Source organism: Canis lupus, chromosome 38 (assembly GCF_011100685.1).
Source record: "Canis lupus familiaris isolate Mischka breed German Shepherd chromosome 38, alternate assembly UU_Cfam_GSD_1.0, whole genome shotgun sequence".
In the NCBI taxonomy this organism is placed as follows: domain Eukaryota; kingdom Metazoa; phylum Chordata; class Mammalia; order Carnivora; family Canidae; genus Canis; species Canis lupus.
Window position 1 is genome coordinate 23,024,394 of NC_049259.1, and position 10,281 is coordinate 23,034,674.

The 10,281-nt window shown below is 61.6% G+C and overlaps 1 protein-coding gene and 1 long non-coding RNA gene across 2 annotated transcripts; one reads left to right on the forward strand and one right to left on the reverse strand.

Annotated features, from left to right (window-relative positions):
• Nucleotides 1-4,324: 4,324 nt before the first annotated feature.
• LOC119877931 lies at nt 4,325-7,031 on the reverse strand. Its single transcript, XR_005385828.1, has 2 exons — nt 5,321-7,031; nt 4,325-4,495 (listed from the first exon to the last, which is right to left on the reverse strand). It is a non-coding gene; the product is annotated as an uncharacterized LOC119877931 (long non-coding RNA).
• On the forward strand, nt 4,943-7,491 carry SLAMF9 (SLAM family member 9). Its single transcript, NM_001302665.1, is given in 4 exon segments — nt 4,943-4,988; nt 5,406-5,747; nt 6,483-6,755; nt 7,104-7,491. Coding segments are annotated over 4 exon segments (864 nt in total). The 3' UTR covers nt 7,307-7,491.
• Nucleotides 7,492-10,281: the final 2,790 nt, after the last annotated feature.

Sequence of the window (10,281 nt, forward strand, 5' to 3'; positions counted from 1 at the left end):
CAGACCTCAGTCTGCGCCTGTACTTCACGGAAAAAACAGAAACCCCCACACGGGACCCCTTTGCTTTCTGCCCCTGTGTCCTGGCCCTGCATCCTGGCCCTGCATCCTGGCCCTGTGTCCTGCCCTTGTGTCCTGCATCTGCGCCTGGGCCCTGCGTCCCGGCCCTGCGTCCCGGCCCTGCGTCCCGGCCCTGCGTCCTGCCCCTGCGTCCTGCCCCTGCGTCCTGGCCCTGCGTCCCGGCCCTGCATTCGGACCCTGCATCTGGCACCTGCATCCTGCCTCTGCGTCCTAACGCTGCGGCCCAACCCTGCGTCCTGCCCCTGCATCCTGCCCCTGCATCCTAGCCCTGCGTCCCGGCGTCCCGGTGTCCCGGCGTCCCGGCCCTGCATCCTGCCCCTGCAACCCGCTCTGCATCCTGCCCCTGCGTCCCAGCCCTGCGTCCTGCCTCTGTGTCTGGCCCTGCGTCTGGCTCCTGCATCTGGCGCCTGCGTCCCGGCCCTGCTCTGCTCACGTCCCTCCAAAGCCCCTGCACTTCAGCCGGCCCCTCTGCCCCCCTCAGCCTTCTCCGGGAGCTCCTAGGGAACAGCGCACCTCCTAAAGCCCAGGCCCAGAGGCTCATCCCCTAGGCTGCCCCGCCCGGGCCATCTCCGTGTGCCTCCGTGGGTGGACACTGGTCCCTCCCACCCCGGGGACCCTAGGGCTGCTGTCACCCCGTCTGTGGCGGCTCCCCCAGGGCACCCTTCGACCGCCTGCAGGCAGCTCCCCAGCTTCCCTGCCACAAAAAACACCTTTTAACCCGGACACTTAAAAAGGAAGGCGACCCCGCAGGCGGAAAGTACAGAAGCTGCGCAGGCCTCCGCCCGCTCTGCTGGGGGGTCGCTTACCGGGACTTGCCTGCTACCGGCTCCCCCAGGCCGTGGCTCTGCCACGCGGGTCCCCGTCCTTCCAGACCCAAAGAGAAGCCGAGCAGAGACTCCAATAAAAGGTTTGATCCTTTGGGACTGGCTTCTTCCTGGCTCCTCTCTCCTGAGGCTACCACGGCAGGACATTTGGGGGCGAGGGGGCTTATTTCTCATTGACTTATTTGCCCTAAAAATGTGGGCAGAAGCCTCACGGGATCTAAATTTTATGGCCTCAACCACGTCATCATGTATGAGAGTATCACGATCTAGGTTCTCTCCAGAGCAGGGCCTTGACACGGACTTGGGGGGAGCAGGTCTTTATGGGAGGTGACCCGGGGAGCCAGCCTGAAAGAATGGGGCACACAAGCCTGGAAGGGCCGAAAGCCACCAAAGGGTGTGTCGATGGCTGGGGTTGCTCTGGAGTCTGCGTGCTCTGCACACGGCCCGCCGCGCCTGCGGGGAGTGCCTCCCACTGCTTCCCAGAAAGCCCTGAAGCAGAAAAGCAGAGGTGCCAACGTGGGGGGGAGGGGACGGTCACGCAGGGGCCAACATCGGTGGGGAGGAGACCGTCACGCAGGTGCCAACAGCAGAGCAGGAGTCGGGTGAGCCAGAGTCCGCGGGAGGAAGCCCGGTGTCCGCTGCACCGAGGTGTTAGCTGGAAGCCTCCTGCGTGGTTCCCCCAAGCGTCTAGGAGACAGGCGCCAGCAGGTGGAACACAGCGTGAGGGGACCTCTCTCCTCGTGGAATTTACAACAGGAAGGAAGGTGGACCCATGTCGCTGCTCCGGGACCCCTCACCCAGGGATGGGGAGACAAGAGTAGGCGATTGGAAAGAGATTTCTTTGGAAACAGCTGTTGTTTTGTTGTGAGCCCCCCGCTGCTTCCACTGGAGGGACGCGAACCAGTGAGAGGGTGTCAAGGACAGGACTTGGGGAGGTTGCACGTGTGGGCCCTACAGGAGAGCGCCCAAGGGCACAGGGGCCCACACCAGGCCCGGGAGAGTGGAAACTGTTGTGCACTGAGATCTGATCCCCCCACGGCCGCGGGAGTGCAGCGCACGCCGCAGACCTTGGTGTCAGGCGAGGGACCCGGCGGGCCACCGAGGGCCACAGCCTACTCGCTGGGTCTGATGCCACACGGTGGGGACACGGAGGGGTGGGAGGAGGAGACGAAACGTTTGCCAGACGTCCGGGGCTGCGGAAGGACTTTCGGAGGACCACCCAGGAGAGAGACGGGTCACCTCGGGTTGGGGTGGGAGAGGGGGAACCAGCGGCAGCTCTTAAGAGCTCACAAGACTGCTCCTCTGAAGAGACGACCTTAATGACCTGTGAGACCCACAGACAGCAGGGCCACTGGGGCAGCTACGGAGGATCTCCTCACCCCTCCTCCGTGCCACCCTCCAGGAGAGGGGCACAGGAGTCGGGGGCAGCGCAGGGCAGCAGAGGTGCCCGGGTAAGCTGGGAGGGAGCAGGAGCGATGTTTCCCATCGCCAAGGGCAGGCTGCCAGCCTGGGACACGCAAGCCAGGGAAGGGGACCTGGATTTGAACCTAAGCTCAGAATTGCGATCACGACATGGGACAGGAACTTCTCATTTCTGACCCGGGACAGAAGCCAAGACCACAGTTCTCACTGGGGGCAGGGGAGGACCATCCACCCGACAGAATAAGAGCGAAGGGGTGGGGGGCGCCTGGCTGGCTCAGGCCGTGGAGGACGCAGGACTCTTGATCTCACGGTTGTGAGTCTGAGCCCCACGCTGGGTGTAGAGATCCCTTGAAAATAAAATCTCTGGGGCACCCGGGTGGCTCAGTTGGCGCAGCCTCTGGCTTCCGCTCGGGTCACCATCGAGCTCCACGCCAGGCTCCATGCTCCGCGGGGAGTCGGCTTCTTCTCCCTCTGCCCCTCCCCGCCCCCACCTGTGCTCTTGCTCTCTCTCAAGGAAATAAATGAATCTTTAAAGAAATTTCTAAAAATAAAAAAAAATTTTTTTTAAGTGAAGGGACAGAAATGGAGTTGAGGATCGCCGTCCACGAGCCAGAAGGAAAATCGGATTCCAGAGCACTTGGAAATCATCCTCTGAGAAGTCCTTTCTCCATATTGGACTGGGAGCGCCTAGTGAGGATGGCGGGGTGGTGTGTGCACGTGTGTGCGTGCGCGTGTGTGTGATAATTTTCTCCCTCTACTCGATACGCATGACGGACTGTTGGTCCTTGTTCTGGAGACCGGTGCCGTCAATCTGAACACAGCTCCCTTTGGTGGAGCCCCGTGCAGCAGCCACGAGGTGTCCCTGCATCTCCTTTCCAGAGAGAGCTGGTCTTCAGCTGCAGGGGTGCAGTTGACCGACAGCCTCCAGGATGCCCCCCCGCACCCCTGCTCCTCCTGGGAGGTCACTGCCCAGCTGTGACAGTTCAGTGAGGGTGCGGGGTCCTTGCCACGGACCCACCCTGGTGACTGAGCGCTCAGGGGAGACGGAGACTGTCTGCACGGCAGTGGGTGGGACCCCCGCCCGACTCCGCTTCCCTCCCCCTCCACACACAGGCACCCTCGTTCCCACCCAGCCCGGCACCTGCTTCTCAGAGACCCCACCTGATAGACTCACCCTTTAAACTCTGGACATCACGCCCATGACCTCGCTTTCTTTTCTTTTTCCCACCTTAATTTTTTTTTTAAATACGAAGGCCACGTAAGAACGTTTTCATCTACGTTTTCAGACAACCGCAACCCCTGAGGTCTGATGCTCCCCAGTTGAATTTTCAGAAGTCCTTGCCTCATTCTCTTCTTCGCCGCTGAGGTCATTTCTCCTTGAAAGCTTTCTCCGACCTCCTGACGTCAGGGTTGCTGAATCCCCTGGGCCTTGGCTCCCTGGGTGAGTCCTCGGGTGAAACCCATCGAACTGGCAGTTAGTTGGGCCTGGTCAGACGTCAGCCCCCGATCTCCTTGAAGCCACACTCGAAATAAAGCTCTTGGTCACTGCGGATCCCTCAGAACTTGACAGTGCCCGGGCCTCAGAAGCTGCTCAGTAAGTACCCGACGAGGGCTGAGTCCGCTCCCCTGAAGGCATGAGGTGCTGGCACAGGACCGGGACTGAGATCTGCCTCCAGCAAGTCCTGGGGCTTGAGGGCATTGCTCTGGCTTCCTGAGCACAGCACAGACCCGTAGGATGGAGTATTCGAGAAACCTTTAAGGTTCTCCTGTCTGAGGACCCATCGGAGGCAGATGTGCTCTAGAACGTCCCCAGTCCAGGACTGCCCAGTGTTGGCTTGAACGCCAGGGGCGGAGACCGCCTCCAAGACCACCACGGTGCCCAGGGCAGCTCTGGTGCTCAGAGCTCCTCGAACATTGGTCCACATCATATTCTCATAGAACAATTTAGTCTTCCCATAATATTAACAACCTAGTGCAGCTCTCAGGTCCGACGTGCTTTCTTTTTTTTTTTTTGAGGGTTAAAATTTTTTCTTCCTCTAAACAGTTAAGTGGGAATCTAGCAAGCTTCAAATAGGAATATTTCACTTATTCATCCATTCCAGAAATATCAATTGGTCGCTCCATGTGTCTAGCAGGGGACAGAGATGCCCCAAAAGATGGAACCCACCTGGCTGGGGAGACAAAGATGCTTATGACGTCAAAAGATCACAGCAAAATAAGAACTGCCAAGGGAGAGCGGCCCCCCGGGGATCCTGTGGGCCAGGAGCTCTGGACAGGCAGTGGGGGAAAGGGCGGTGTCTGGGAAGATGGGGGCGGGGGGTGGGGTGGGGGGGGGTGGGGCAGGGTGTCTAGGAAGGTTTCATGTAGGAAGTGTTTGATGGACAGGAAGCATGAGTCAGGGGGTGCAGCAGCTCCGCAATCAGGCTCAGAGAGAGAACTTCCCGAGATGGACAGGGAGGGGCTTGGTGAGAAAGAGAAAGCTGGAGGCTGCTAGTGGGCAACGGATTTCCCCTCCCACGACAGCCAGCCCATCACTGTCTCCAGCAGCCTCCTGACAGCTCATCGTCTTCACAGTGGTGGCCAAGCAGGCCGACCTCCTGGGGCACGGGGCTGCTGCCATGGGGGCCCTCCCGTGGCTGCTCCTGCTCTTGCTGCTGCGTGCAGGTGAGAGAGACCGCAGCCCCGGGGCAGGAGAGCCTCCTCCCGTCCGCCCTCCTGTCCCGCTGGGGCGTGGGCTAGCGGCGTGGGGCCGGATGCTTGGCCCTTCTGGAGTAAAGAGGAGTAGGGTGCACCTTCGGTGTAGGACCAACAGGTGAGGAAGCCCGGGATGGAGAAGGGGGACCGGCCCAAGTCAAAATTTGGAAGCTGAGGGCCCAGGGAGAAGCCAACCCCTGGTAGGTGCTCGAGTCAGGTGCAGGGAAGGCTGGAGCCACCGAGGCGGCTGGGGACGGGGTTGAGCGCGGGGCTGCTTCGAGGGCGAGATTGCTGGCACGCACCAGTGCCCCCCTCCCGTGCCAGGCTCAGCAGCCCAGAGCCAGGCGCCAGCTGCACTGTTTCCGTCTTTTCTTCCTTTTTCTGCAGCCGAAGGGTATTCTGGAGATGATGTGGATGCAGAGGAAGTAGTTGGGGTCCTTCAGGAGTCCATCAGCCTCCCCGTGGAGATACCGGCCGATGAGGAGGTCGAGAACATCATCTGGTCCTCCTCGGCGAGCCTTGCCGTGGTGATTCCGGGCAGAGAGGGACAGCCGACCAAAATCGTGCTGACCAACCCTCGATACCAGCGCCGGGTGAGCCTGGTGGGCCCCGACTACTCCCTGTGCATCAGCAATCTGAGCTGGGAGGACTCGGGGCTCTACTACGCTCAGGTCAACCTGAGGACATCGCAGGCATCCTCCATGCAGCGGTACAGCCTGCGCGTCTACCGTGAGTTTAGGCCGGGGACCCTGTGGCTGCTTGTTCCCGGCTCTCCCTGAGCTTTGTGTGCAAAGCACCCGAGGTCTCGGGACTCAGAGTTACGGTTTGAGGGGTGGGGTCTGGAAGGCACACTGTGCCCGGGGTGCCCAAGCCCGGCGGGATCTGAGCGGCGGCCTCAAACGGAGTGGCCCGGCCCGGGGAGGCCCTGGGCACGCAGGCTCTTCCCCGAGACCTTCCCGGCATAGCGAGAGGGGTCAGGAGCTTCACGAGCAGACCCCAGGGGCCCTTCGCTCCCACCTCTATTCCTCAGCCTTCCATCCTCCCGTGCCATGTGGGGGCTGCTAACCCATACCCCTGTGTAGCCGAACCACATTGCTCAGTGCCTGTGACACTGGCTGATTCTCTACCGTGAATCTTGCAGAGACACTGATTAAACTATAAATGCCCCCAGGAAGTGTGATAATGTGTTTTGGGATCGAGGCGGCAAAATGAGATTTGGAGGAAGGCAGGGCACGCAGGTGAGGGACAGAAGGACGTGGGGGCATGGGGGCGGGGGGAGTGGGTGTGGGTAGTGCTCAAAGCGGCTCCCTCTATCTTAGCAGCTGCCCCGGGGGAGCCCGGGACCAGATTTTTCTGTCTACGTGGAGGGGCTCTCGGCCCTTCACCCCGGTATTGAGGAGCTTAAGACAGCAGACCCAACCTGGGCCTGAGTGCCTCAAGGGCTTTGTGTCCTCCCGCGTCCAGGACGGCTGTCGGAGCCTCATGTCTCCGTGAACTTTGAGATGGCTGCGGAAGAGAGCTGCAATCTCTCTCTGGCGTGCTCCGTGGAGGAGGCAGGCCAGGACGTGACCTACAGCTGGATATCCCGGGACAATTGCAGGGACACCGTGCACGAGGGCTCTGCCCTCAGCACCTCCTGGAGGCCTGGGGACAGTGTCCCCTCCTACACCTGTAGGGCCACCAACCCCGTCAGCACCATCTACTCTCAACCCATCCCCGCCAGGTCCTTCTGCACAGGTACCAGGTCCCCAGAGTCAGCCCCCGAGCTACTGCGGGGCCTCGCCACCTCCCTCCCTCAGTTCCTCCCAGGAGAGTACCTGGAACCCGCGGGGCCTTGTGCCCCAGACCGGGGCTCCGGGTGGGGGGCGGTGCTCCCAACTCCCAAAGGTTCTCTAGTCTCTCGCTCAGCCTGGATCGCTCCCTGAGATCTCAGTTTCTGGGCTTCTGTGATTGGAACATGTTTCCAGAGCCACTTGCAAAGGAATATCAACTGGCCCTGAACTTGGGGCCCCCCGTGGGATGCGGGCTGGGGGCCTGCCTCCCCCTCCCTGTGGCGAGCCCCTCTCTCCTTGCCTTCTGTCCCAGATCCCCACTTCCCTGAGGAGACGTCGACTTACTCCTGCCTCTTGGCCAAGGGGCTGCTGCTCCTCTTGCTCTTCGCGATTCTGGGCGCGGGGCTCTGGTGCGTCCGAGCCCAGAGAGGATGCCAAACGCCCAGGACCAGGAAACTCGAGAGAAACAGACTCAGACTGAGAAGGAAGGAGCAGCCCAGCCCCAGCCTGGCCTGAGCGCCCCTGGGGCCCCTGGCCTGAGCATCGCTTCTCCCCACCTGCCCCCCCAGGCCTCCCCCCTGACTCGGGGGCTTCTCCTCCCAGGGGGCCGAGGGGCGGGTGTCCAAAGGCCATACCCCCCACCCGGGGTGGGGGCGGGAGAGGCTTCTTTGGCAATAAAGTCAAATTAGGTGAGCACCGCTCTGGAGGAGCTGCGTGTGGTCCTGGGCTGGGTGACGGCGACCCGTGCTTCCGACGGTCCTTCCTCCTCCGGGTCCTCCCCCCAGACCGGTGGTTTCCTGTCTGCCTCTGCTGAGCACACCGAGTCCAAAGCCCCCTTCACAGGCCCCCTTCATATTCGTTATTCAAGGCCTGGCCCATCCCCGGCGCCCGAGGAAGTGAGGCCCTTGGCCCGGCCTGAGTCCCTGAGTCGCTTGCAGCGGGGAGAGCAGCGGCAGGGGGAGCGGGGCGCTTCCAGCTGAGGTCCTCCTGGCCCAGCTCGGCTCCCAGCACCCGGGCACCCTGCGCTCAGGCCAAGGCACCCCGCTCCGACGACCTGGAGCTCCTGGACGGCCCTAGCCCGGTTGTCTTGCCATCGGCCTGCCCCAGGGGGACCGCAGCCTGGCCAACGGGTACCTGCAGGACCCTTGACGGCTGTCATGGCTGGTATCGCTGTCCTGCCCTGTGCTTAGGATGCCCAGGTCAAGCCTTCTCTCTGGACGATTGTCCTGGGTGCGCGCCCCCCTTCAACACACCCGTCCCTGATGAAGACCCTCACGCACCTGAGGACCAGGTGCTCTTGCTCTGTCCTCCCCCCCAACAAGTGGCCCGAATGCCTCCCCCAGGCCTGCAGAGCCCCCGTCTCGGTCATCCTGCCCACCTCAGGGCGTGCGGGTGCCACTCACAGGACTCTAGGTGGTGAGTGAGCTGGAGGACATGGTGTCAGCCACGTGGGGGCCCTGGGGGAGGTGCGGGAGCTCAGGGTTTCCCTCTGCTGCTTCCTGGGGACACGCTGGCCACTCGCTGGGTATGGCTGCTGGGGGGGGAAGGCTCTGAAGGAGAGGCAGTGGCGCCTTTGATGCCTCTGCTGATCGGGCTCCTACAGGGACGCGGCTGTGTGTGTGGGGGTGGCCCCCGGATGGCTGGTACCCCAGGGTAGCCTGCAAAGCAGGTCTGAGGGCCTCGGGGAGGGCCGTGCCTCACGGTGCTCCTGCTCTCCAGACGAACTTCTAAGAAAAGGAGTATCGGGGACACCTGGGCGACTCAGCAGTGGAGCCTCTGCCTGTGGCTCAGGTCGTGACCCCGGGTCCCAGGATTGAGTCCCGAATCGGGGTCCGCACAGGGAGCCTGCTTCTCCCTCTGCCTGTGTCTCTGCCTCTCTGTGTCTCTCAGGAATAAGTTAAATCTTAAAAGAAAAAGAAAAAGAGTATTGGGCTGTGAAGGGGCAGTGGGATATACATGGGAGCTGTGGGGACCAAGGACACTGCTTTTGGGAAGACAGGCCAGGCCCTAGGACACCCAGGAGGAGGGTTCTATCCAGGTTCCGGACTGGAAAGAAAGCAGGGCCAGGAGACAAGTGGAGGGGGGAGGCTTCCTACCTACGTTTCTATGTAGGAGATGGAGTCCCTGGGGCCTGGGAAGGAGTTGGTGAGGCTGGGAAGCCAGTCCCCCAAAGAGCTCCTCAGGTGGGCAGCAGATCCTCTCTCCCCCCCAAGGGCCGGAGCCCTGGTCCCCCTGGAAGGCAGTTGGGGTCTGAGGCAGATTCTCTGTGCCCTTGGCCTCCCCCCGCCCCCCTTCCAGGCCAAGCCTGTAGCCCAGTTCCTCTGAATCCTGTAATCGGTTCTGGAGTCTGACCGGGAAGACACGGGGGTGGGGGAGCGGGGTTCCCCGTGGCTCTGGGTCAGGCGCAGGAAAAGTGAGCAAAGAGACGGACAGTCCTGTGCAGCGGGCCCAGGGCTCTCCCACGGGTTTGGCCAAGCTGCTCTCACTCCGTCTCTGAACAGAGAAGGGCTGAGGCCCCAAACCATCCGGGGACCTGCAAGAAGGCAGAGACCCTCAGTTGGTGGACTCGAAGGTCACAGAGACCCAGACCTTGTCCTCTGCAGGAAACCAGGGTAAAAATCACCTGGTGGCACTTTGCAAAGTTTGACTGTCCTTTGAAATAGGTGGAAGCAAATGGGGATGGGGTGGGGGAGGGGAGGGTCCTATTTAAGGATCTACTAAGAGTCAGGCACCTGGCTAGCAAGGAAGCCTTCCTGGGGCGTGTGAAGACGTAATTACCACAAGATGGGACGCGGGCGGTGGGTGAAGGTGAGGGCGACGCGGGAGGAGTGGACCCTGCCGGAGCGAAGAGAGGACTGCAGTTCTGACCCCCATCAGCAGGGAGCGCAGGGATGGGCCGGTCTAGCCTGATGGGGGATGGATGGGAAGACACTGGCAGGTGGGAGAGCGCGGTGACTTGTAGGGACGCGAGGCTGTGCCCAGGTGGGGAGGCGGGGGAAGCGGGTCTGGAGAACCTCCAGCCTCCCTGGGACCAGCACGCCCAAGGCTAGTGGCTAGTGACCCTCTGGGAGAGACCAGGCTTCTCTCCGGGCCGGGGGGATGGGGCGGGGATAGGGCGGGGATAGGGCGGGGATGGGGAGAGCTGACCGCCTCGTCCCGCCTCCTCGTCGCAGGTGAGAATTCGCGGGCTGCTGGTGCTCACGTTACATAAACTCCTGGTTAGTCGAGCAAACTTTCCCAGAGAGTAACAATCCTGGATTGAGGACAACCCAGGAGAAAAATCTTCACTTTGAGCCTCAGGGACTATTTTTATCAACTTTCACTTCCGGCACGGGAAGGGAAACGAGTTTCGTTTGGGGTTGGTTCCTGCTCTTGCTAAAAAGCCCACAGGATACCTCGGAATCGGAGCCAAAAAGAGCCGTTGGTGGGGGTGGGGTGTGGCGGGGAAGGACCATATCGTAAACTTTTAAAAATGGGAAGTTATTTTAAAT